Source organism: Mauremys reevesii, linkage group 2 (assembly GCF_016161935.1).
Source record: "Mauremys reevesii isolate NIE-2019 linkage group 2, ASM1616193v1, whole genome shotgun sequence".
NCBI classification, from domain to species: Eukaryota; Metazoa; Chordata; order Testudines; family Geoemydidae; genus Mauremys; species Mauremys reevesii.
The window spans coordinates 177,491,180-177,518,635 of NC_052624.1; the positions used below are offsets into that span (position 1 = coordinate 177,491,180).

Sequence of the window (27,456 nt, forward strand, 5' to 3'; positions counted from 1 at the left end):
ACTCATGCAATGGCGTGTCACAAAGCAATCCCTGGAGTGCAGTGTGTCCCCTCTTCATATCCCACAGGTGTTCACATCACCTCAACAGCAGGGAAGAACAGAGGTAGGGCCTATGACTATGTACCCTGCTCCCCAACCCGCCCCCGCCCCCCTTCCATGTTCTATGGTGGCCCAGTGCAGAAGGGGAGGCTAGTGTGCCACTGAGCTTCAGGAAGTGTGACACTGTGTTCTTCTTGCATTCTGGGAGGAATTGGTATTTCTGAGGCTAGCCAATCCCATGTCTGAATTTAGGCCCTTATTTTCCCCGGTGGGCCTAACACACGTAGGAAAGAATTAAGTGAGTTTAAACTAGGAATTTCTGACTCATTCTTCTACTGGGTGTTTATATATCCCCAAGGAAGAAGCACAGAAGATTTTTCTCCCTGAGCCCATGAATCTCAGGTGATCCCACAGGAGGCAGTTCAGCCCCTCTCTCCCGTCCCTGCTAGACTATGAGCAGTTCACTGTTTGTTTAGAAGGGGAAGTTGATGCTTGTGAACGTGAGTGCAGCAGTCCTGGAGAATTAAGTCCTATATTCACCCAAGGTGAAATTTACCCTAGAGCAGCAGATCAGCACCACTGAAGTCCAACTCATGCCTGCAGGATAAGACTCCAACAGTGCACATACACCTTGTGTTGACCTGCTGTATGAGAGCAACTTTCACCCACAGAACTGATGCAGCAGACGTAGCAACAGAGGAAGCATGCTCTATACCACTCCAGTGTGCAGGGGAGACCACGTCCAGGAGAGAGCAGGTCAGTCTCCATGCTCAAACTTTCAGCTCTGTCATTCTTCATTACAATCTTAGCAATTAGCATCAATTATAGTACAGTAGTGATTTTCAGGATGTGGATAACTTGTTCAGTAAGCATTGGCTGAGGCTGCCATTCATTTCATATGAGGCTCCTCTTAGTTGTTGGATGGCAGCTGTTTTTGGTCATTAGCAACTTGGGCTGATCATGAGCAGATAGAAGAGCTCTGCCAGAGAGCATGAACTAACGCTAACCACCAAACTCTCCAAAGCTTCCATTTGTAATGTTGGGAAATGTTAAAGGAAAACAAACAAACAAAAAAACCAGCACCCTCCCTCAAATGTTCCCTTGCACTAAATGTTTAATAACTTTCCATCCAAAGAGTTTATTTCCTACCCTACATCATCTCTGTATTCTATGATTTGCTCAATATAATTTGACAGTGCTCCATTTACATTAGTCTGCAGCTCTGAAACCATTATATGTGACACCTTGTTCTCCCCACAGTCCAGGAATTTTACAAACAAGTCAAGGCTTCTAATTACAGTTAGAAGACATCCAATACTGGTTGAGCACAAATGTAAATAGACTGGATGCAACAATATTTTTTATTATATTTAATACAAGTGATAGATTAGAAGATCTGAAATGTTATAAGGCAATATACATACTGAATAAATAGCACAGGAGTCATGTCTACATTATATAACACTGGCTAGTATTCAGAATACTTAAAATAAATCCATTGACATTGGATAAAGTCCATAAAAATGCTATTCTGTCTTCCCTTGTATGAAATTATTCAAGTATAAAAAAAAATCCAATACAGTGTAAAATATTAAATTCCAATTAGGTCAAGAATAAAAATTGCAAGTATTGCAGTTTCACAGGACAATGTAAAGCAGCATTCTCAAGCAAATGAAAAAAATAGTCTACATACAGATATGTGGAAAAAAAAACAACCTGTACTAATGTATTTGAGAGGCCTACATGAAAAAAATACTTAAGAGGGAAAAGCCTGGAACTAGCAATATTTAATGTAAAAACCTAAAAAGTGTTAATTTAAGAGTACCCTCATACAGTGCATGTACTGAATTTAAATAAATCCAAGTCAACATCTTTAATTGATTAGGTTAATATTTAATATGCTACATCTAAACCTGCTAAATAATTTATGCCATGAGATGAATACATAATTTTACAGTGTCACATCTAAAGTTGCTTTCTTTAGAGCGCAGCATAGTAAAACTTTCAAAATAAATATTTTTTTTAAATAGCATTACAATTAAGGCACAGTATAAATCACATACCATTAACCCTTGAAGAACTGCAATCTCAGTAACAAAAGTTGTCTCGTACTGTATGTTCTCTAATAAATATTTTTAAATATTCTGAAATAGATACTAAAATTGTACAAAGTTTCAAAAAAGGAAAAAAAGAAGTTCCCTTAAAACAGTTCTTAAAGGTTTAAATTCAGCAAGCTTCTTCCTGCCTTTATTCACAAACCATGAACAGATGCAATAAATAGATATAGAAGGCTGTTGTAGTAAAGGGCTGATCCTATTTCAGAATCAGAATAGCTGACATGAGCAGTTAAAGTTTCCCAAAAGTGAAACAGGATGGAGAGAGGGATTAGAAAGTGACAAGCTCATCAAACGAGCACAAGTGATGTGTTCTTTCCAGAACTGTCTGTGTTATTGATTGTCTCTACAGCTGTTGCGCCCATTAATTCCACATCACTTGCTCCATAGTTCCACTCATCCAGAGGACAGATAAGAAAATAACTTTGGTGCCTGTCCACCATTTTATCAACCGGCCATGTTCCTCAGATTGTTCGATGCCCATTAATGAGATAGTGAGAAAATATTTTCTCACTAAAACAAAGTTCTATAGGCCACAGTGAAAACTAGAAATGACAATCAGTGCTTTACACATTTTTTTTAAATTAAACTTGATACAGGCTACATATTGCTCACTGATTTTTTTCCCTGGTTCAACGTTTTCAAATAATATTTTCTCACTTGTAAAAGGCAGTTTGCTTCCCTGATACTGTAAAAAATACACATTTACTTTTTATTTTTTTAAATATAAAGTCCCATTGTTACGCCTGCCATGCTTTCATGACAGTACATTAGATTGTTTCTTCTCAATTGATACCTGAAACTGGTACCCCCATCCCACCCCTTCCCTACCCTAATATCAACATTATTTGGATGCATGCTGTATGAAGACAGTGGAATAAAAAAAAAATCTTTAACTTTGCAGTAGCATAGCTTTTCTTAAAGCTGCTTAGTTAAATGTTAATTGTCTCTTATTAACTACTTATATTGGAAGGCTGGAAAAAAGGAAGAGAAAGAAAGAGATCTATCTTTCTTCACAAGTCCCTCTGCTATTGCATGCGGTCTGTTTGCAGCTGTTGTGGCTGGTACTGACCAAAGGCTGCAGCAGCTGTCCCAGGTGCTGCAGCAGTGAGTGGTTGCTGGACTGCATAGCCATAACCCCCAGCAGTGACATATCCTGCAGCAGCTGGGGATGCTGCATACGGGTACTGGTCATAGGCAGCAGCGGCAGCAGCAGCTGCCGCAGCTGAGTATTGTGCATATGCCGCTCCAGTGTAATCAATGTAAGGTGTGGTGGAGGCAGCAGCTGCTGTAGGTTGGACATGTGGAATTACAACTCCTGGCTGCACAAAAGCCTGTGGATAGACATAATGAGCAGGTATCCTGTTGAAAGATGGAAGACAAAGTTAGTGGAAAACTTATGAATTTTAAGTGCTATTTCCATATTCAGAACTAAAACAAACTCAATTTAGTTGTTGTTATGAGCATAGGGTTGCCACAATAGCTACATTTATTTAATACACCAATGTATCATTTCAATAGCACAAAGAGATGCATTGTTCAAAAGCCGAGCATTAGGAGATGACTTAATAGCATTAAACATAACACCATCAAGCAACACTAAACGTGTTCACTTTAAAATCTTTAGAAGGGCCAGTATTTGGGATGTCAGCTTAAGACATCTGTAAAAAAGCTAAATTTGTTTATTCCAGATCCAAGCTTGGATTGTTTATTTTTAAAATAATTTGTAAGTGATTTTGTTGCCCTAATTCTGACTAACCTCATTGACTATTAGTAAAATTCTTTGTTATGAATACAGGTTTTATTATAACAGCTATGCAATTTGACAGTGTAGTCACTGTAATCAGTTTGCCAGTAGTAAATAATGCAGCTAAGCAGTTTTTTAGTTGGTCAATTCTGTAGCCCAGCACTCTCTCCCACCCCACCCCCCAATCTTCTTGTTTAAAAAAACATTTGTATTGTGGCAACCCTACTTAGATTGCTATGCAGACTCAGCACACATTAATTTCTCTGCAACCTCAGTCACCCTGATTAAAATTAAAAAAAAAAAAAACCAAAAACCACAGGCGACAAAGGAGTTTAAAGTTCACAAGTGTGGTAAACACAGCACGAATCACACTTTTCAAACGAACTATAGTGCAGCTCACTCGGTCACAAGAGGCCATTGAGGAGAAGCTACATAGATGCTATTAAAATTCATAACAGTGATTCCTAAGTACATGTGCATCACACTTTTGTAAAGGTCATAAGGACACAAGGGTCAAACCTGTTTGACTATCAGGCCACTGATGTCCTGTTTTGTGCCAGCTTGTTTATTTCTATGCAAGACATACAGCACAGAGTTTTGGGAGATGGGGGTAGGATTAAATCTAAATAGATCTGGTGTTTAACAAAAGCAAAAAACAAGTTTATGGCTCATTAAATAACTGTTTGAACAAGTCAATAGATACACTTTCCCATTTCCTCCTCCAAATCAGAGAGCTTTGCTTCCTTAACTTGCTAGCCCATGATTGAACTACTTTTGATATCAGTAGTAATCCTCTCACATCACACAGATCTGCATACAAATGAATCCCATCATTCCATTGTCTCATGTCATATTAAAGACGTGCTTTAGAGTAGAGTAATACCACGTTCATTATACACTTAATCCCTCAGTCCTGCAATTGGATCCATGAGTGGACTGAAGTCAGTGGGGCTCTACACAGCCACAAGTCTGCTTTTGCAGCTCCTAATGCAGCATCCGAGCCTTAGACTTTGCATGAAAGTTAAAAATTTCCCTTTCCGGCTGAGTCTAAAGACAACTCCAGCCTTCTAGCATTATATTTACATTGTAAACATCGAGCTACCATTTGTCCTCTTCCTCCAGCTTTAAGAGCCAGACAGTTTTTCTGAAAATAAAATAACTTTTACTTCCAGTTGTCAACAGTTCAATTAAATGGGACACTGTCAACTAAATTCATCCCAAGATAAAAAACAAAGCATTAAATCTGACTGGCTTTTTAAATTATAAAAACTTAACACCCAACAGTCAGTTTAACATCCACGTAGAAGCAAATGGGCAGCAGTAGTTATGGCTTAAATATTACTTTAAAACAGTAAGAAGTCAGTAATACATACTACATTTCTAGATCTCTGTGTGCAAACACAAATGACGTTACCGAGGATTTCTTAGAACACTTGTACATGTACTTAACTTCTTTTTAAAAACCAGACTGAAAGATACACATGCTCCCACTTAAACCCTTGTGACTTGTTTCCTTTAAGCCAAGAAATAAAACAGGTGGTGAATTACGAAACTATCCCTTTACAACAGCATTTTAGTCTGCATTATACATGAACCCTGTGCAGGCCCCCCACCATCATGCTGTTTCAGATATGGTGATTGACAGTGTAAGCTGCAGTGGGGCTATTTTTGATCCATCTGTCATGAGACAAGGGTTTCAAGCAGAGTAAAATGACTTTATAAGGCCAAAGTAAACGTCTATCTACTGCAAAGGCAAGCATGCATACATTTCAATGACACTGAAACACTGCTCTTTAATCTTTTGACCTCAGTTTCCCATTGTGCTGGGACACCTTAATAAAACAGTCACTCTTTTTATAAAAACCTACTACTTTATAACAGACATTATAATATTGGGACAATATTTTAATTATACAATGGTCTTATGGCAAGGAATCTTTTTCCATTTTGTACTACATAAGTTTATTGCCTCAAGCTACTGCCTTAAAGAAAGAAAAAAGGCAATGTTTAGCACCAAATAATTTTGGTGCATACATGTACTCTTGCCATTAGACTTAAGATTTTCATTAACCTAAGCTGCAAGAATACTTTTGCAAAGCTGGAACATTGATTAGGTTTAATACTATAGTAGCTGTATAAGTAACAGTAAACTGCCAAATATATTATAGTAAGTGTTATGCATACAAAATACAACTGAAACAAAAAGACAGCCTAGGCTGATCTGGAATAGCTGCAATACATAGGAATTCAGTATTAATGGACAGAACAATTGTGATACCATTGAATTCTTGAACTAGTAGTTACTGGACTGTGCATGAGACCTGTTCCTTCTATTCTGGATCTTGCATTGCTTCATCAGTTCTTTGTAAGTACAATTAACTAGCAGATTTAATTCAAAGTTCATTATTGAACAGCCTTCTTATACCAGAACAAGAGTTATATACACACACTAAGAGAACCAAGCATGTTTTGGGGGTTAAGTTTGTGCTCAGTGCCTTCTGCAGGATATTGAAAAATATATACATTCGGTTTTCTTTGACCACGGCAGTTTCATTTCACAACTGTTTCAAAATGATCAGCTGCCTGATGTTACACAGATCTTATAATTATCAATTGAGGTCAGAACTCTTCCCTCCATCCCTTAATAATCAAATTATTAGGATTTTGTAAAACTTAGAGGTGACTTAGCAAGTGTTTGATATCAGCTAACCATTTGTTGGCCAGCTTGTCCTCTTGGGACCTAATTCGTCTCTCACTGAAGTCGGTGGGAACTTTTCCATTTACTTCAGGATCAGTCCTTAGACAAACAGGGAAAAAGATCTAACTATTCATATCTTATGTCCACCTCTCCCTTCATGCATGTAATGTTCCACTGATGTTAAGTGGTAATTATGCATGCAAAGGAAGAAAAGCTACCTCAATGGAACAAAATAAAGATCTTAAAAAAAAAAAAACCATTAATTCAAAATGAATTCAGTAGCAGCATTTGGTGTTTCAATATACAGCAATACTTTTATGAGTCACAGTGAACTCTTCAAGGTCCCTTCCTGACCTACATTTCCATGATTGTGGTCAGATTCAGCATGCTAGGTCTCACACATATAGTAAGTGAGATTCTGGATGTAAAGAGGGGATGAGATCAGGAAATGTTACTTGGGTTGAGAGAATTAACCTCTATAGCATAGAAAATATAAACCAGAACTATGAGTATTTTATGAACAGGAACTAACATCTCTTCTCTTAGCTAGAGTAAAGCGGGGAGGGGAGGGAAAGGGAGGGGAGGGGGGTACCGTACTCAGAAGTAAGTATATTCTCCCACTAAATCTGATATAATATGATGCTGAAAGTAACTGCATTTTGTCTGAAAGGTGGAACTCTGACAGAGCACTGCTGACAAGAGCAAAGTAGAACCTCACAAATTTGCACTTTGCTAATTAATTCACATGCAAAAATGGCACTCTCTCCCTTTTACAGAGGACAGTTCTGAGGTTCCATATTACTTACTTTTACATAGTATATGGAAGTACACTTACTAGTATTCACAGAAAAAAATTAAAACTCAAAGTATGTTTCAATGGAGCCCAGCTATCACCTCAAAATATTACTCTTTACAGAAAAATTCTGTCCTTTTTAGCAGACCCAAACATTAAAATGTCTGAAAAATTAGCCCTTACATAACCCAGCCTGTTCCCCTTTCTCATACAGTCATCACTATTACTCCACTCAGTTTTCACTGCTCTCCCCAGCCTTAACTTTATCCCCTAAAATATATGCATAGATCAAAATAAGAGTTTAGTGGGAGATTATTGGAAGTGCATCTCTTGAACATGAAGGTAGATTGTATAATCTCTTGTAACTGGAGGTAACAGAAAAGGTGCAGGGAACAAGGATAAAAATGAATACCAGTTTAAAGCACATACCACCTCTTTTTGCAAAGTATCCCTCTAATTCAGATTGATATACAGTGTGTTAGAACCAGAAAAGGCTGATGGATTGGAAAAGAGCATCCATTTTTATTAAGTCCCTTAAGCAGTATATAGTCAGAGTTCCTCCTTTCTTACTATGCTAGGCAAGTACTTCCTCTTTTCCTCACAGCTGATCCCTTCTCATTCCACCAGCTCCTCTTTGTAACCCTGCTTTCATGGCCTTCTAAATAACCCCTCCCTTAGTGTGAGCATCAAATTATTATCATATTCTTTTCACTTTCCCCACTATTTCTCCAAGAATATTAAGAGATACTTCCCTCCAACAAAGCCAGCAACACATATCTGGGGATATTATAAGAAGCGGGGGAAAAAAAATCATAATTGAGCTTCAGATACTTTTGAAAATGTAGTTCCCTGATTACCACCATGCTTCCCAAAAAACCACTAAACCACTCTACTGTGAGATAAGATGTTGTATGTGAAGTTTCTGGAAGACTTATTTCCCATCCCCACAACTTTTCCAAAAGGAAAATGATCAACTTCTAATGGAAAGCTAGCTTCAACTTTAACTATGGAGCAGCTACTGCCATTTCATAATACCAAGATACAGTATCTTAAATCTACACTTGTCAAGTAATTGAACAAATTACATCCTTTGATGCATTCTCCTGCTTTGTTAGCTTATTTATTAAATTAGCAAAATTCATTATTTTGCAGTGACCCAGTCAGCATGAATTAGTGAGGTGGTACAGGACAGAAAATTTAAGCAGACTTCACCTCCTAATTTTAGGTCTATAAAAAGCAAGTGTTAGAAGTACTTAGGAATAGTATACTTGTTTTTTTAAAAAAGAAAAAAAATGGAAATGCACTACATATTAAAGTCTGATGGAGAAGTTATAGACTGGAATTAGAAAGCCCAAGTGGAAGCACAATGTTAATCAAAAGAGCTCCACACAGCTTCATACCCCTCTCAAGGAACAAAACCAATAACTATAAACATGCAAGCAATATGTTGATTTTCTTTATTAAAAAAAATCAAGATGTCACACAATTTAGCACTCAATACAAAATACGAATATGGTTAAAAAAAAAGTCACAGGCTACAGCTTGAAAGCAAGGAAAAAAAAGTCCCTTTGCTCCCCATGGCAAAGTCAACACTCCTCAACAACAAAAACAAAATTAAGAGGACCCCCAAAAAACTTTCACTACAGCTTTTTCAATTAAATAAAAGCACACAGTTTAGCTATCAACACCACTTCATTTCTGTAAAAAAATAAATAAATAAAAAAAGCACACGGTGGTCTATTGACTATATGAAAAAACATACATGCATCGTTAATCACCATTTTAGCTTGTTTGTGTTTGAGTCTACTGGTTACAGTGTTTAATTCCAAACAGAACTATTCCACCTCTTATCATCATATCCTTCTGATCAGTTATCTTAACTGTAAACGATCCCTGTCAGATTAGAAAGAGATAAATAACATTGAGTCAAGCTGGGGAAAAAATAAATAAATGGGGGGCGCAGCGATCTTGTATAAAGTCATACCACTTTCTTTTATCAGAGGGTGGTATGAGTCTGAGCCGCTTGGGTTGGGAGGGCTGCATACTTTGTATACACAACTCAACTTAGCTGTGGTCTTTAGAGCATTACCAAAGAGAACATATTTACAAGGTATATGTTTTTAAGTCTGGAAATTTGAATGGCAGCATTATAAAATCAGTGACAGTACTGTGAGAGGCCATCCAAGGTTACACTTCGTTTGTGGACCTGTTTTATAGACTTACCCAAAAGGCCTCTGTATGAGAGCTGGATGAAGATGTTGAACACCAAAGGCAAAACCTACCAACAAAACACATCACATTCTCTATATGAGCATTCCATCAGCTGCTTATTTATGCTATACACACAGGAATCTTCACTAACAAGCTCTAGTAAAGATGTTCAAAAAAAGAGCAAAGACCCACAGGTTACAGAATGAGTGTTTTGGATACTTTTTTTTACAATTTAAAGCAGAGGTACATTATCGTGACTCCTGCCAATTGTCAAAAAGACAACTTATTTGGGAACAACTAGGAGAATTTCACTTAACTGTTATTTAAAAGCAAATGTTTTCTAGCAGCAAAGTCTAGTCCTTAACTCTAAAGCCTAAGAATTATAAATTGGATTGTAACTGGATGCATATATGTGGTTTCTACAGACTTCATTAGGAGCCATGCATGCAAACATAAGGGTAGAATTACTCATACTGTAATATACACTGACTTCTTACTTCCTGAAATATTCATATTGGGCCTGATTGCAAGTCCCTTAGTCACGTGAGTAGACCCATTAACTTCAGTGGGAATACTCAGGTAACTAAGTACTCACATAGGTGACTAGGTACCCACCAGTGTGAGTATTTAGTCACCTGAGTATTTCCACTGAAGTTAATGGGTCTACTCATGTGACTAACAGCCTACCAACATCAGTAAGGGGTTCAACTCTGGCCCCTTTAAAATATGAACATTAATGCACTACTATAATCCCATTTATTTTGCTGTGAAGCTGTGGTATTGAACAGGGCATGAAATCAGTGAGTGAGTTTTGGATCTGATCTGGCCTTGTGATAAATCCATTCCTTTTTTCATTCAGTGCAACAGATTCCATGTGTTTTAGAAGTTCCCATTAGGAGACCGACTGTGTTAATAAGACTGGGCACATCTAGAAATTCCTGTATCCTAGCAATAATCTTTTACCTCAATTATGCTGTACATTGTGTTTGTCATTTCATTCATAATATAGTGTCCAACAAAATGGAAATTCTGTATGGAGGAAATTTCTCAAAGGGGACATGCATTCCTCTATATACAGTACACATGCACACCTTTAGTTTTTATGAAAGCATTTTTACAGATAGCCAACAAGTTATGGATTACATACAACATTAAAACACACACACACACACACACACACACTACTCCATGGAAAGTGGTGGCATTGCCTGACAGAGACTTTTTTTTTTTTAAATTTTAACTCAGACTGAAGTTTTGTTCTTCTCAGAAACTTTGTTGAAGGGCAGGAGAGGGAGAAAAGAGAGAAAAAGACTTTCCTCACCTGGTTGCATTATCCTTGGTTTTGCTCCCAGGTATGCCAGGTTCACATTGGCCTTCCTGCCATCAATGATAGGATTGGGATCTTTGCAAGCCCTTTCAGCAGCTGCTCTATCAGCCATGGTGACCTTAACAATATACAATGCTATGAATTAAACCACCTTTTCCATTGAAAAAGAAGCAGAATTCACCTTTTCACTAAAACAACCAGCTTCCCCCACCAAAAAAAGACAGCATGGAAAATATGAAGCTTCATCTCCCTAGATGTTTTTGGTACAAAACTAATGGGCTTGTTTGAATCATTAAGATAAATCGGGTTTGTTTACATGAAGAGACTGAACGTTAACAGGAATTAATGAAAGGCCCAAGAAGTTAAAATGCATTAGTTAAAGCACATTAAATCCCCTTGTGGATGCTCTCATTCAGAAATAAAGGGACCTTAGTTTTTCAGCTTAAAACTCATTGAAGTACAAAAAATACCTTTCTTTTCCATTGTTCTGTGCTTAATTGGTAAACAGACACAGAAATCCGGTTATTTTAAGCTTCTAGTTTGCTGCAGTATAATATTAGAGGTGTGTACATGTATAGGAGCCCCCTGTACTACCACAGATAAAACTTCTAAGTCATATCAGTAAACAGCCAGCTAGCCTAATTTGTTACCAGAAATCTGCACATAACTTTTCATGTGCAAACCACGATCCAAATCCCCATCATTAGGGATTCCCGATCATTTCCCCCTCCCTCAAAAAAATTAAATAACTCCTCAAACACAGTACCCTCCCCCCCCTCAATCAGACAAACCCTTTATCTAGAGCTGCCTTCTGGATCTACGGTGCAGCAGCATGCTGGCCTTTGCCTCACAAGAAGTTTCTCTCCGGATTCAGGCGCTTATCCGGCTTCACCTGTCTTCCCAGCTTGTTTTAGTTTCCCCAGAAAGCGGTCTGATCCCTCCCACCCACAAAGCGGATCCAAACTAAAAAACAATGCAACGTAGCCCCAGTGCCACCCAGCAGCAAGTTTCCACCCGCTGGAAGTAGCAGCGGCAAAAACGATCCCCCGGAGAAACACCCCCACGACTTACAAATCCGTATCCCCGGGACTTGCCGGTCTGCCTGTCGGTGATGACTACGGCTTCCTCGATCTCCCCGAACACCTCGAAGTACTTGCGCAGGCTGGAGTCGGTGGTGTGATAAGGAAGGCCCCCGACAAAGATCTTGGTGTAAGTGGTGTCCTTCTGGGTCGTGTGCATCTTCCGCGTCGTTCGCTGGCCCTGCCAGCCGGACAGCTCTAGGCAAACAAACGGGGAGAGTAGTGCGCGCCTGGGTGCTTTTACACGTGGTGGGAGAGGGACTTATTCCGGAGTGAAACCCCCTTTTCAACTACACTGCGTTCCCTTTTGCAAACCAATCCGCCGCTGCCTCCTCCTCCTACTTTCAGGGAGAGAGCCCCGCAGCCTCCAGCAATTTTGAGGTAGGTGTTAGAAGAGGAGGATGGAAAAAGTCCAGTCTGGCAGCGGCAGCAGCTACTGGAGAGAAATGCAGGGCCCGGACGCTAACAACGGAGTGGCTTTTCCCTGTTTGCTTTCCCCTAAAAGCCGGGGCACCCTGGGATCCTCCGCCTCCCTCACTAGGGGCGGGCCCTTCTCCGCCTATTGGCCCGCTTGGCAGCTGGAGTGGACACACAGCTGTTGCGAACAGCTGTGGGGCTGAGTCTCTTCTCGTGTGCCCGGCAGCAGGGAAGGACCCGAGAGAAGCGCTGCACGCTCAGGTTTCCGCTTCAGGACAGGAGCCGCCCGAGCAGGAGAGGTGGATTCTCCCGGCCTGGTGTGAGTGGGAAGGGCCCTGAGGCTGCTCTGTGGCAGGGCTCGCTCACACCCTGGGGTGAGGTTTCTGCTTCAGCTGCCACTGTCCTGCAATATCGCCGCTCCCGCTCCTGGCTCCCCCGGCGGTGGGAGCATTGGACGCTGGTAGAGTAGCTTCCTCGGCCCTTCTCTTCACTCGCCCCCTTTTCCTTTAGCAATCACCACTGGAGAGAAAGAAGAGACCTAGAGAGCGCTGAGGGGCAAGGATGGGGGCTCAGAGCCCCAGGGGTGTCTATCACAGTCACAGGACTCCTCTCTGTGCCATACAGGTAGGGGAATTCGAGGTGGGAGATTGGTAGTGGAGAGGCAGGAAGGGGGAAAAGGTTATAGGAAAGAAAAGGACATAACAGGAAAGAAAGGTGAGTGAAAGACAGTTGTGCATCAGCATAGTAGTGGGAAACCAAAGCTATTCACTTCTGCTCCCCCACACCCCTCTTAGTACTACTATTGACACTTCCCTCACTCCTCTGAGCTCATTTGCCCCTTTGGCCTTTTTATTTGAACCTGCCCTTGCTATAAATAGAAGTCACCTATCAATGTGCAAGTGAGACTTTATCGTCAAAATGGTGTCTACATTGATCTCTCTGTAGCTTCCCTTACCGGAGTATGTGTGCACCCTGTAGGATTAACGTACACAGTTTACCTGTAGAGGACCTGTAGCCCTTTCATTCTGCAGGCTACTTCACACAACAAAGCCTTATGGCCCACCTCCATTCCAAAATTCTCCTACATCAAAATAGGTGGTTTTCAAAATGCTCCCATCCACACATCAGGAAGAAAGGCTCTGCAGACCTTTTGTGGTCTGTGATCTGCAGTTTAAGAAGTCTTTCCCTCTCTCTCCAGTGATCAGGTGTTCATGGTTAAAAAAGCTAGATAAATTCATGGAGGACAAGTCCATCAGTGGCTATTAGCCAGGATGGGCAGGGATGGTGTCCCTCGCCTCTGTTTGCCAGAAGCTGGGAATGGGTGACAGGGGATGGATCACTTGATGATTACCTGCTCTGCTCATTCTCTCTGAGGCACCTAGCATTGGCCACTGTTGGAAGACAGGATACTGGGCTAGATGGATCTTTGGTCTGACCCAGTATGGTTGTTCTTAAGCCAGTTGGTAAATAGCCATATCAGTTTCCTGATTCAAAATATTAATGAACTTCCTGGATAGGGAATCTGTTTGTCCCTAATACATGTTGTTTTTTTTATAATTACTTAATGTATGATTTACCTTAAGAGACAGGTGCAGTTCCTTTGTGGCAGTACCTTTCACTTCTAGTAGTGTCACATACAAAGTTATTCTATCTTGTTTCTTTTTGAGTTAGAAATAAAAAATATTTTAAAAAAGAAAAACTCAGCATAGACCAATATACAGAACTGGAAGGTTAAAGTGTGTTGAAAAGCATTATGGAAGAGACATTGTATTGCTATAAGTGCCACTCAATCCTAGCAACACTTCTGTAGTCAAAATGGTGTCTACGTTGACCTAATCACAAACTAACAATCTGATCATAAACAAATTGTGTTTGGACTGAATGTACCTGTTTATAAAACGTTTCTTCTTGGAAGCATTTTTTTTAAAGCAAGAAAATTTTTACCAGCTTTTACGTTAGAGGAACATGATCATTACTGGCATGAGATAGTTATCTTTGTATGCTTTTGGCTTCCATGTCAACTTGGAACATTACTTAGTGCTCTGAGACCCATGTCCAAACTTTTCAAGTTGTACATTTCAAATTGGATAGACTTCTGGGTATGTTGAGTTCTTTCCCCCCCAAGGCTTTGGAAGCCAAAGTTGTAGAAGACATTTTTGAATCATGGGGCCCTATTGTAATACCCTCTTTTTTTTTTAACTCAAGAAGAACTCCTTATGGATGCTAAGGGGGAAATCGGCTTAAAAACTGACAATATGACATGGCCTCAGGGGCTGTGCACATGCAGCCCTTTTTACCTGTATCCAGAGCCATCCCTAGGGTATGGCGAATCGGGGCAACTGTCCCAGGCCCCATGCTTTGTGAGAAGGCGGGTGGGGAGGTGAGGCTGGGGGCAGATGGGTGGGGGGATGAGGAGGAGCCACCGCCCAACCTTCCCTTCCCCCCAGTGCCTCCTGCCTGTCGGTGTGACCCACCGATCAGCACCTTCCCCTGTGCCTATCGCTGATCAGTTGTTTTGCAGCATTGGGGGGGGGGGAGGGAGGGGAGAGGAGCAAGGGCACAGCGCACTTGGGGGAGGGGGCAGGGTGGGGAAAAAGCAGGGTGAGGGTGGGAAGGGGTAGGGGAGGAGTGGGGATGGGAAGAGACAAGGCGGGGCTGGGGCCTTGGGAGAAGGGGTGGAGAAGGGGCAGGGCCTGGGCATAGTCAGAGGGGAGCACCCCCTTGGTAGATAGAAACTTGGTGCCTATGTCCTGGCCCCACACACCCCTAGGGACAGCCCTGCCTTTGTCATGTTCCATTGATTTCCATGAACCTTCAGATAGGAGGAGTCTGCACCTGCAGATCCTCATTCAGCCTTGTGGTCATAATCTTTCCACTTAATTGAGGACATAAGGTGGGATCCATGAACAGACTTAGGCATTGCAAATGCTGAGTGTCACAGTGCCTAACTTTTAGGCACTTATTAAAATCACAGGAACTACACTGTGATCCACAAAGGTGAGTTAGTCACCCGGGCTTGCTATACAATGAATTGGAGCCAACATTCTCTATTTTGCAACCAGGGTCCCAGTTCTGCAAACACTCTTGCACATGTTTAGCTTTAAGCACATGAGTTATCCCATTGAAATCATAAGTGAGGTGTAAAATGGTGTTAATGGTACTGCTCATGCACATGCTTAACGTTAAGCACATATGTAAGTGTTTGCAGGACCAGAGCCTCAACTTACCACCTGAAAATACCAAGCAAAGAGAAAAGTACCAGGGGCTAAGCTTAATAAGGGTACAACATTCAGCAACACTGTCATATTAACTTACACAGCATGATAAAAATTCCTTTTGATGGGTACAAGATTTGAACAATCTCCCATTGGTTGATGAGGCTATATAACAGGGATAGGGGGGAAGTATCCACTTACAGTGTATGTTCCATAGTATAATGTTTAATAAAACAGAGCACACCAGGGAAAAGATGTCAAGTCTTGCTCAGAAAGCTTCTGCACTGGATTGTTTTCTTTCTTCCTTTTAATAGATCACAGTAGTTTTACTAGAGAGGCCTTGACCCAGAACAAATGTCTTATTGGAGTGAATTATTTGGGGCTGCGATGGGGAAATGACTGAAGCAGAAACACTTCCACAAAATAAAGACTTTTTATATTAAATATTTTGCTCTCTTGAGTCAATGGGCTCATGTTTAGAAAGATCAGTTGTTTATGGTCTGTTTAAAGTTATAATCAACCTACTGACCATCCATGATAGGAAGTGGCTAACTCGCACTCACCAAACACCCATGACGAGCAAAAACTAGGCCACCTGTGAGCAAGTGAGTTCTCTCTCATGCACCTGTCTCAATCAGGGAAGGTGTAAGTAAATCCAAGGAGGGAGATGATGTATTAATTCTGAGGGGTGATGGGCAAGGGGAATTCAAGATTTGTCATTGGTTTATCTTTACAATATTTGTTACAGCATGCTCCTAGAAATATAGCATAGTTGCTTTTTGTTATAAGTCTAAATAAATATACATAAAAGTAACAGGGGGCCAATTTCCTATGCAGTTCAAGCTTCTGATAATTTCCTCTTTCCTGAGAAGCAATCATTTTCCATCTAAGCCCAGCTTAGTTCTTGTTTTCTCTGTAACTCTTGCCATGAGAGGACACCTTTGTTGTAAACCCCTCACTCAGGCATAGGCTTTAACTTTTTCTATACCCGTGACTAGATCAGTCTCTGTGGGTACGTCTACACTGCAATAAAAAAGGCTTGGCACAGCCACGGGTGGCCCAGGTCAGCTGACTCAGGCTTCAGGCTGCGGGGCTAGATGTTTGGGATTGGGCTGGAGCCCAGGCTTTCAGACCACACAAGGGGGGAGGGTCTGAGAGCCTGAGCTTCAGGCTGAGCTTGAACAGCTACCCTGCTGTTTTGAGCCCTGTGAGCATGAGTCAGCTGACTGAGGCGCTGAGACTTAGTGCTTATGGGTATTTTATCACAGAGTAGATTTATCGTCTGTCTCCTATCCTTGCCTTCCATGCAAAGATCCGCCTGATCTTTTTTGTGGGGTAGTTTTTTAACTTTTGTCTCTCCTGCAGCTAACAAGTTCTCATATAATGGATTATTTATGCATTTAGATGAGGTGCGGAGGCATTGGCTGTCACCAGCTTTTCTGTTTCCATCAATCACGCACTAGCTTTGGGTGCATAATGAAACTTAGCATAAAAAGTTCAGCAGCATCCTTCCTAAAAATGTCACCTAGTAATAGAACTGAACAGGAATTTTCTAACTGAACAGGGTTTAATTGGAAAAGGACTGTTCTGGTCATCTACTCTGATCACCAGTATAACTCAGGACATAAAATTTCACCCCATGATTCCTAATTTAGGGATACTAAAGTTTTCAAATCTGCAATAAGGGCTTCCTGAGGGGTTTTGAACCCAGGATCTTTGGTTCCATAAGAATTAGGTTGCTTAGGCATTAAGCCAGATATTGTTCATGATGAGGATTCTTCTACAGGGAATTTCAGCTGGGTTTAGGTTTCTCTTAAGCAAGGAAACAATCCTTTGAGATGCACTTGTTTTCTTATGGAGTCACCAGAAATATCTTTCATATCATGTGAACTAAATCACAGAGGTTGCTGGGATGCATCCAAGGGCAGAATTGAGCCTTATCAGTTTTAGGCTTTTGAACCCATTTCACACATGACCTTTGTTTTGGGGGAAGACAATGAGTAATGTCCTCCCTTTCACTGTCAGGCCTTTAGCCAGTTTAACAAGTTTGATTTGTTAACATTATCAATTTAAAACTGAAAATAATTTAGTCACCAATAACCCCCTAAATGTTGATTCATGTCCATATATTTTATAATTTATTCTGCAGACATCTGTGGCTCTTGTATTCACGTAGCTGAATTTGCGTACCCTAGTTCGACCCCGCTTCTTAGTGTGGACCAGCCCTGAGAGTTTCTAGGCACCTAAAAATTAGGTACTACAAAGCTGGGTGTTGCAGTACCTAAGTCCCTTTTTGGATTTGGGCCACTCTTCTTTTTGACTCTCTGGTCTTGACTATTCTCTCTCACTTCATGATTATGTCCTTAAAGGATTTTTTTTCCCATCATGCCCTTTTTGTGACTGACCCTTTAAATCTGACAGAACCAGAGCCCTTCCCTCCCTAAGGTAGCCATTTTGAAACTGGCTTCTGCTTCCTAAGACTCCCTCTCTTCTACCTGTTATGTACTCTGTGTTCCTGTTGATTTTCCTTTCTTATTACCAAGGAGATGGCATGTTTTCATAGTACTACCGAAAATAACAGCAACAACCGTATCAATGATAGAAATACAGAGGATGGGAAGAGTAGAAATTCACTAATTTCACTTCAATGGCTACATATCTTGGGTAATAATTAGACATAGTAGTAGTAGTAATGTAGGGGCTAAGTTGTATTCTTGATTACACCTGTACAAGCTAATGGAAATTAATGGGGTTGCACAGACACAACAGCAGAATTTAGTCCTTGGTGTGAAATATACTTGGGAGATTAAGTGGCCCCAGACTGACATCTTAACAGTGGTGCAATGCAAATATTGCATAGTGTATCCTCTCTGTGTTGCAGAACCCAGATACAGCTGAGTGTGTCTGTGTAGATCCCCTTAACAGAGAAATCTTTCACAGCAGAGTGTAAATTTTACTCATTGAACCTGGTTTTGAGCTCATTCTGTTCAACTCTGCTGACTTCAGTGCTGCTTCCCTCCCCCACCGCCGCGTGAAGTGGTTTCTGTCATATAAAGCATTTATAGTTTGATTCAGTGGCTCTCCGCACCCCCATTATACAATTTGTTCCTGCACCTCTGCCCTGTGTGGTGTTTGTTTGAGGAAACAGGACTCATGTACATCTTATAAATGTAGGGTTGCCAGGTGTCTGGTTTTTGACCAGAAAGCCCAGTTGAAAAGGGACCCTGGTGTTGGTACTGACCGCGCCACTAAAAGTCTGGTCAGTGGCGCAGCGGGGCTAAGGCCAGCATATCTGGCTCCTTGGCACAGGAATCATGGCCAATGGGAGCTACTGGGGAGGTGCCTGCAGGTGTAGTCAACATGCAGAGCCCCTGGCTCTTCTGCCTAGGAGCCGCAGAGACATGCCGGCTGCTTCTGGGAGCTGCCTGAGATAGGCTCCAGCTGGGCAGTCCTTATATGCCGAATTCCCTTCTGCACCCCAACCACCTGCTCCAACCCTGAGCCCTCTCCAACACTCCAAACCCTTCAGCCCCAGCCCTGAGCCCCCTCCAGCACTCCAAACCCCTCATCCCCAGGCCCACCCCAGAGCCCACACCCCCAGCTGGAGCCCTCACCCCCTCCCACATCCCAAGCCCCTGCCCCAGCCTGGTGAAAGTGAGTGAGGATGGGGGAGAGCGAGCGACAGAGGGAGGGGGGATGGAGTACATGGGCAGTTAATTTAGATACTGCTGATGTTGCTGAGGTCCTTGATATTAAAAGCACAAACCTGTGGCTGATGATAACGTAGTGTAACTTAAATAATTGATAGTCATGCATCTGAAGATATAAATTAAAAGGCTGTCTAATGTTTCTTTTGGGGAAAGCAATACCATAGTTTAACTGAAGAAGCCCCAAAGGCTATCACCTGCAATTAATCATTTTTACGGAGGCATTTTATTTTATTCTATCAGGATCACTAGGAGTAGACAGCTTGCCAGCTTACCAAATGTTACCAGCTACTGAATTCAGTGGTATCAACGTAATTGTATCGTCAGCCTCTTTATTTATTTATAAACACCATATGCCTGTCATGTCCGAGACCAGTGGATGTCATGTAATCATTCATTAGGATGCTGAAAACAACAAAGCCCCCCTGATTATATTACACTCCATTCATTCTTGCCAATGCTTTATTTCAGCATGTGATAATGACCTGTGGGACATTTGGTATACAGTGTCACAGTATAACCAAATTAATATGTCTTGGATATTTGAACCAGTAATAATGTCATCAGAATGCTTGTGGCCTAAACCCTTACAATTATTATGTAGGATTGAGGACAAAAATCAAATACTTCCTCTTTTGTTTTCCTAGGAAAAACACCATCTTGGCTACTGGGAGTTGTATTTCTGTTACAGTTCCATAATGCCCTGAAACTGTGAAAGTATTCAACTGGTAACGTTAGACATTGCTTTGTCTTGTAATCATCACATTTGTGAACAGTAAAGTCCCACTAAAAAAGGGAACAAAATGTCTAATCAGCACTCTGTTCAATATACATTACACAGGAGATAATCTGACTTTATGCTCGCAAATCTTAAATCCTATTATAGGTTGACTTGCTATCTGAAAAGTACACTTGCATTTTTATGTTAACATCTATGCGCAGGAGACATAAAATCATCATAATTTTATCCATTTTCCTGCCAATGTACAATTACTACCTATAGTATATTCTCAAGTGCGTTGGCAAATTTACTTGGAAATTACTCAGTTTACAAGGCTTCCACCACTTTTCTTGGGAGATTATTTCTCCATCTTCACAGACTTTATTGTTTTGAATTTTTTTTCTCTGGTATCCATTTATCTAGCACCTGTTGCTGTAGCAGCCAGGTGATAATTAGCCTAGTTTTTTCTGTTGATCATTTTAAAGTTAAACCCCTAAACAGATTGACAGGCCCTAGATTTGCAGCCCAGTGGGAGTCTTGCCTCGATAAGGACGGCAGGAACAGACTTAAGGTACGTCTACACTACCTGCCGGATTGGCGGGTAGTGATCCATCTATCAGGGATTGATTTATCGCATCTAGTGTAGACACAATAAAATCGATTCCCGATCACTCTGCCGTTGACTCCGGAACTCCACCGCGGCGAGAGGCGGAAACAGAGTCGACTGAGGAGCGGCAGCAGTCAACTCGCCGCCGTCCTCACGGCCAGGCTATTCGCGTAGCTGAAGTTGCGTATCTTAAGATGATGCCCCCCCCCTCCAGTGTAGACCTAGCCTTAGAAAGTTCCAACTATTCAGTGGCCAAAATTCAGAGCTATTGAAACTGTGGATGAAAGTCACCATGCTAGTATATGGCAATGTAATAGGTACTATGGGTGTGGCCTGAGATGTAAGATATGCCTCTAGGGGATTCAGAACACACATAAGTAGGTGTAACTGGAGCAAGTTGTAGGTGGGGAAACCTGTTGTATGGACTGAGGAAAAAAGGTGAAATGTTCATTACCCACATAATAGGGGGCATGTGAGATGAGATGGACATATGGTGGTTCAGTGCTAGTGCAAGCTAGAGGTAGGTGGATGTCTAATGCCTGGCAGAAAATAAAGCTGCCCCAAGCTGGTGTAACTGCGGAAGAGATCACACCACACGCTGATCCTGGCAAAAATTCAAAGCTTCCGTATGGTTCCACCCACATCATGTCACAGGTTGGGTGTTAAGAGAATGATCATTCCTAAGATCTGCAAAGGGAAATCAAGCAGCACAGAGGAATGAGTAACCTCAAATAAATGTGGTCTTGCAAACCAGCTGAGGTGCCAGCTGGAGAGTGAAAGGCAGAAGCTGAGGCTGGGCACTCACCACACACCTGCCTGTCCCAGCCACAGGCAATTGAGAAAAAGCTCTCTTAACAAATCTAAACGTCATTTGAGACACCTGAACATTTTTTTGCCACGTATAATGATAGCTGGATGGCTAAATACAGTCCTCCCTCCCCCAGTCCCACTCGCATCCAAAGAATTGCATGCACACTCTCATTTTGGTAACTGACAGAGCAGTATGTGCTCAGAGCTGCCTGCTGGGGCAGATGCCCGTAGGCTGCACCACCACACCCACGTAACTTGCTCCATGGCTGCATTTTGTATATGCAGAATGAAGAAGCCTGGGATCAAAAATACTGTGGGTGAAATTCTCAGCTGGTATAAACTGGTATTAGCTCCAGCAAAGTCATGGAGCTATGGCGAGTTACACAATATGCCCATATGATGAGATAACTGCCTTGTGGATGAGGGGAAAGCAGTGGACATGTTATTCCTTGACTTTAGCAAAGCTTTTGATTCAGTATTCTTGCCAGCAAGTTAAAGAAGCATGGGCTGGATGACTGGACTATAAGGTGGATAGAAATCTGGCTAGATCGTCGGGCTCAACGGGTAGTGATCAATGGCTCCATGTCTAGTTGGCAGCCACTATCAAGCGGAGTGCCCCAAGGGTCAGTCCTGGGGCCGGTTTTGTTCAATATCTTTGTTAATGATCTGGAGGATGGCATGGATTGCACCATCAGCAAGTTTGCAGATGACACTAAACTGGGAGGAGTGGTAGATATGCTGCAGGGTAGGGATAGGATACAGAGGGACCTAGACAAATTAGAGGATTGGGCTAAAAGAAATCTGATGAGGTTCAACAAGGACAAGTGCAGAGTCCTACACTTAGGAAGGAAGAATCCCATGCACTGCTACAGATTAGAGACCGAGTGGCTAGGCAGCAGTTCTGCAGAAAAGGACCTGGGGGTTATGGTGGATGAGAAGCTGGATATGAGTCAGCAGTGTGCCCTTGTTGCCAAGAAGACTAACAGCATTTTGGGCTGTATAAGTAGGGGCATTGCCAGCAGATTGAGGGACATGATCATTCCCCTCTATTCAGCATTGGTGAGGCCTCATCTGGAGTACTGTGTCCAGTGTTGGGCCCCACACAACAAGAAGGACGTAGAAAAATTGGAAAGAGTCCAGCGGAGAGCAACAAAAATGACTAGGGGGCTGGAGCACATGATTTATGAGGAGAGGCTGAGGGAACTGGGAATATTTAGTCTGCAGAAGAGACAAATGAGGGGGGATTTGATAGCTGCTTTCAACTACCTGAAAGGGGGTTCCAAAGAGGATGGATCTAGACTGTTCTCAGTGGTACCAGATGACAGACAAGGAGTAATGGTCTCAAGTTGCAGTGGGGGAGGTTTAGGTTGGCTATTAGGAAAAACATTTTCACTAGGAGGGTGGTGAAGCACTGGAATGGGTTACCTAGGGAGGTGGTAGAATCTCCTTCCTTAGAGGTTTTTAAGGTCAGGCTTGACAAGGCTCTGGCTGGGATGATTTAGTTGGGGATTGGTCCTGCTTTGAGCAGGGGGTTGGACTAGATGATCTCCTGAGGTCCCTTCCAACCCTGATATTCTGTGATCTGGCCCTGTATCAAGATTAGACATAAAGGGATGTCTACACAGCTGCTGAGAGCAAGTCTCGCAGCCTTGCCTTAGCGGGTTATGCGAAGATAGGGTGACCAGACAGCATATGTGAAAAATCAGGATGGGGGTGGGGGGGGGTGATAGGAGCCTATATAAGAAAAAGACCTAAAAATCGGGACTGTCCCTATAAAATCGGGACATCTGGTCACCCTATGCAAAGATAGCATGTGGACTTTCTGGCTTGGGCTGCAGCTCAGGCTCTGAAGATTAGGGAGGCGGGGTGGGCTTCAGAGCCTGAGTTCCAGCCTTAGGTGAACATCAAAACAACAGCTATACAGTTACTTTTAGTGTCCCAGCTAGAGGCCCACCAATGCAAGTCTGTCAACCCAGGCTGAGGATTCACTCCCAACAGCTGTGTAGACATACCTAAAGGCTAGTGTGCAGAAATACATTGATGGTGGTAAATGACAGAAGTCACTAAACCCAGTGTATTATAATTGCAGATGATTAAATGGATAGTTAGCAAAAATTACCCTCAAATCCGCCTTGTAGCATAGCATATATCTGTGCTGGCCTAAATCAGGTATTTAGTTCAGGAAGCAGAAGGTGAATGTGTATGCACCTTGTACAGAGAAAAATGCATAAAATGCATGGACCTGTGCAGCCAGCTATCATGTTGGTGGCACACAACTGGGGAACCTCTTCTGTAAGTAATGGTCACCTGCCCTGTGAATCCCACCCCCACTGCCGCTCTTGATTCAGCAATTGACTTTCATGCAGTTGCATCCTGCTCTACAATCTGTGCTTTATGGCCTCTGCAGAACTGACTTCCATCTCTACCTTAGAAACCAACAGGCTCTTATTTACACTTATAGGATGCCACATCCTCATTTCCTGACTTTAGCCTGTTTTTGTTTTAACAGAAGGAATCAAATCTTTTGAGGGACTTCTTGTATTGTTTGTACTATGCCATCCTAGCAAATGGAATTTAACTGTCACTCAACCAGCCAGGCTACTCAAATATAGGACAAGATTGTCATTTGCCCTACAATCCCACAGGGGTGTGTGTGTGTAAGAGAACATGCATTGTTCACTTTTTCTCCTGCATGGGCTACCTGCCTGCTGGGTCCCAGTGTGGGCTGGGGGAGCAGTCTCCACAGGGTAGTTACATCTCTTCCCATGCAGGTTTCTGGACATGAATGGGAATAGATGGAATCTTGTATCTGTTCACTCCTTTCTCAAACATGCTGGCCAGTGCAGCTGAGCCAGCACAGAGGAGCTACTGATATTACTTCTCCCTCGGATTAAGGGAAGGCACTGTGATTGAGTCTGCTTACTCAGCAGATTGTACAATTTCACTCTAGCCCAGGGATGGGCAAACTATGGTCTGTGGGCTGGATCTGGCCCCTCAGGGTTTTGGATCCGGCCTGTGTGATTGCCACCCCTGGGGCCCCCTGGGGCCCCCACTGCTCTTGGAAGTGGCCGGCACCACATCCCTGTGGCCCCTGGGGGAGAGGGGCAGAGGGCTCCGCGCGCTGTCCTTGCCTGTGGGTACCTCCTGCAAAGCTCCCATTGGCCAGGAATGGGAAACCACGGCCAATAGGAGCTTCGGGGGAGGTACCCCCAGGCAGGGCTGGCTCCAGGAGTTTTGCCACCCCAAGGAGCCCCCCCCCCCAAAGTCACGATCTGCGGCAATTCAGCAGGAGGTCCTTCTCTCCGAGCGGGAGCGAGGGACCCTCCGCCAAATTGCTGCCGAATACCTGGATGTGCCACCCCTCTCTGGAGTGGCCGCCCCAAGCACCTGCTTGCTAAGCAGGTGCCTGGAGCCGGCCCTGCCCACAGGCAAGGGCAGCGCACAGAGCCCTCTGCCACCCCTCCCGCAGGGGCCACAGGGATGTGTTGCTGGCTGCTTCCCGGAGCTGCACGGAGCCGGGGCTAGGGCAGGCATGCAGGGAGCCTGCCCTGGCCCCGGTGCGCACTGCTGCCACCCCGGAGCCACTCCAGGTAAGTGTTGCCGGGCTGGAGCCTGAACCCCACCTGTACCCCTCCACCTAACTCCTTGCCCTGAGCCCCCTTTCTGCACCCCACCCCCCTGCCCTGAGCTCCCTCCCACACTCCGCACCCTTCCCTGCACCACTGCCCTGAGCCCCGTCCTGCACCCCAACCCCCTTCCCTGAGGCCCCTCATACACCCTGCCCCAATCCCTTGCCCTGAGCCCCTTCCTGCACACACCCCCCACACCCCGTACTCCCTCCCGCACCCCAACCCCCTGCCTCAGCCCTACATTCATGGCCCTGCATGCAATTTCCACACCCAGATGTGGCCCTCAGGCCCAAAAAGTTTGCCCACTCCTGCTCTAGCCCATATTGAGCTGATTAGTGATGATGTAGGAGTAAGCAGTAAGAAGAGCATAGATGTTACATTTCAGCCAATTGTTTGTAAGTTCATCTATGTTTTCTACTCCAGAGGTATCTACCGTATGTTATCACTCTAATATTTGTCATCTGAGCCCTTTCTTTAATCTCTAATTTATTTTGCAGTCTCTTGTTTTCTGTAAGTAAAAATATGTCCAAAACAACAGTGATTTCAAGTTGGTATCTCTTTTGGGGCTACATGGAAAAACTCTTTTCAGAAATATTAACATCTTATGGCAATACATAGTGCCTGCAGTTCAAAAGGATCCTGTAGTGCTATACAGTCTGTATGAAGTCACTTATCCACCACCTCAGTGTAATCACTTCTATATAAGCAAATATGACACCATTGTTTAAAGGAGAGGCGCTGAAGAATTAACTTCGCCATTTGAAAGATAGTGATTTTTTTAGGTAGACAGAATTATCAGTGTTGAAATTTGTCCAGGACACCAAAGTTAATGCTCTTACCCTGGGGGATAAAATAACATGGCATCTTTCCGTGCCCCCCAAAGGTTAGAACTTCTGTTGTACATTTTATCTGAAAGATGACCCCTCCAGCAGCACATCGTGCTCTCTAGCACTGTGCTCGAGCATATTTTCAGAAGTGACTCAGGGTGAAAGAGCACCTTGCACTAATGCACCAGGGCTTCCTGCAGCACTGTAGCTTTTTCTAGAAATCTCAAATCCAAATGCTGGCAAGAATCCAACCCTGCTAAGCCTATAAGATCCAATGAGATCATGGCCCAAAGTGTTATGGCTTCAGAACCGCATGCTCTTCCACAAGCAATAAAAGTAGGCATTCTGAGCCTGCTGCCATTGAAACGGTTGGAATTTTGTCATCAGAGTTTGGCCTAGAGTAAATTAAAGTACAATTTAAATGGCAAGATAATTCATATTACACAACCAAAAGACAAAAATAAAAGGGGAGTTCTAGAAAAGTGAGGTTATATTTTGTAGATGTCCTCTCCTTAATTACTCTGTTTGAATTTACACTGACAAGGGTACCGCATGGGCCAGATCTAGGCCTCTTTTAAGTTAATAGGTTTTGTCATCAGCTACAATGGAGCTAGTGTGTGGTATACAAAGGACAACGTCCTTACAAAATGTTGCTGTAGAACACGATGTGTTGGTGTAGATTATTTGTTGTGTTAAATACCTGTGTGGACACACTTAGACAGAATTAGAGTGACCTTAATTTGATTTAGTTTAATTCACTATTGTACTGAGCATGCTACTGTATGGAGCAGAGACTTGGCCGATGACAGAGGCTAACAGAAAGAGATTGGAGGCTGCCCATCACAGGTGGCTGAGGAAGATATTATTCATTTCATGGAGAGACAAAATAACAAATGTCAGAGTAAGAGAGCTGATAGACCAGGACATGTTAGAAAATATCCTCAAAGAAAAAAGGTTCAGAGTGGTTGGGGTATGTACATTGTATGAAAAATGGGAGACATGGTAAGCAAGCACTGAAGGGGGTACCCAACGGAGGAAAGAGAAAGTGAAGAAGGCCAAGGAAGAATTAGCAGGAGACAGGGACAGAGGATATTGAATGTGGTGGCATCACCTGGGAAGAAGTACCACAATTAGTGAGCAACTGTAATCAGTGGAGGAACTGGACTGTCCAATGTGTCAATGGCACAGGGTGGGTCTAAGGTAAGGTTAATTCTGAATCACCACAGTAAATTGGATCCCTTCAGCACTTATACCTAGGAGTTTGTTTTAAAGACTACTTAGCTCTCATACATAGAATATTATACATTCCATAGTGGAGGTAGGTTACATTAAACAGAATCAAGAAGAATTAGTAACACGAGGAAATCTTTGTGTTAAAATGTGATTTCGTTGTTTATTTTCATGGGGAAGCAGATTGGAGGCTTTAGCCTATTAAGTGTTCCCTGGCTATTTTTTCCCCTACTTCATCTTCGAAACTGAATAGGGAAATGAGATACAAGCATAAATAAATCAACA

The 27,456-nt window shown here is 42.7% G+C and overlaps 1 protein-coding gene and 1 long non-coding RNA gene across 7 annotated transcripts in view; one reads left to right on the forward strand and one right to left on the reverse strand.

Moving 5' to 3' along the window:
* Positions 1-1,382: 1,382 nt before the first annotated feature.
* RBM24 (RNA binding motif protein 24) lies at positions 1,383-12,489 on the reverse strand. Of its 6 annotated transcripts, none has more exons than XR_005594027.1 (5): positions 12,001-12,488; positions 10,924-11,047; positions 9,615-9,669; positions 9,154-9,284; positions 3,383-3,515 (listed from the first exon to the last, which is right to left on the reverse strand). XR_005594027.1 is itself a non-coding variant. In XM_039524371.1 (4 exons), exons 1-4 carry the CDS (start codon positions 12,166-12,168, stop codon positions 3,182-3,184), a joined length of 681 nt encoding a protein of 226 aa, XP_039380305.1. In that variant the 5' UTR covers positions 12,169-12,488; the 3' UTR covers positions 1,383-3,181. The 6 variants fall into 6 exon arrangements, 2 of the variants coding, with proteins under 2 accessions (XP_039380305.1, XP_039380306.1); XR_005594026.1 differs by having other exon boundaries at positions 3,390-3,515; positions 9,170-9,284; XR_005594029.1 differs by lacking the exon at positions 9,154-9,284 and adding an exon at positions 4,420-4,532 and having other exon boundaries at positions 3,444-3,515; positions 12,001-12,489.
* Positions 12,490-12,647: 158 nt separating this feature from the next.
* Positions 12,648-27,456, forward strand: part of LOC120397834 — a 28,709-nt gene continuing 13,900 nt past the window's right edge. Inside the window, exon 1 of the long non-coding RNA XR_005594030.1 lies at positions 12,648-12,885. This is a non-coding gene — a long non-coding RNA (uncharacterized LOC120397834). The remainder of the gene's footprint in view (positions 12,886-27,456) is intronic.

What these genes read in the sequence shown, in the direction of transcription:
- RBM24 (XM_039524371.1), bottom strand. Translation starts at nt 12,168, where the DNA reads ATGCACACGACCCAGAAGGACACCACTTACACCAAGATCTTTGTCGGG. An exon ending in AGTCCCGGGGATACGGATTT is followed by an intron (nt 11,048 to 12,000) that starts GTAAGTCGTGGG and finishes TATATTGTTAAG; the next exon opens with GTCACCATGGCTGATAGAGC. An exon ending in CTCATACAGAGGCCTTTTGG is followed by an intron (nt 3,516 to 9,614) that starts GTAAGTCTATAA and finishes ATCTTTCAACAG; the next exon opens with GATACCTGCTCATTATGTCT.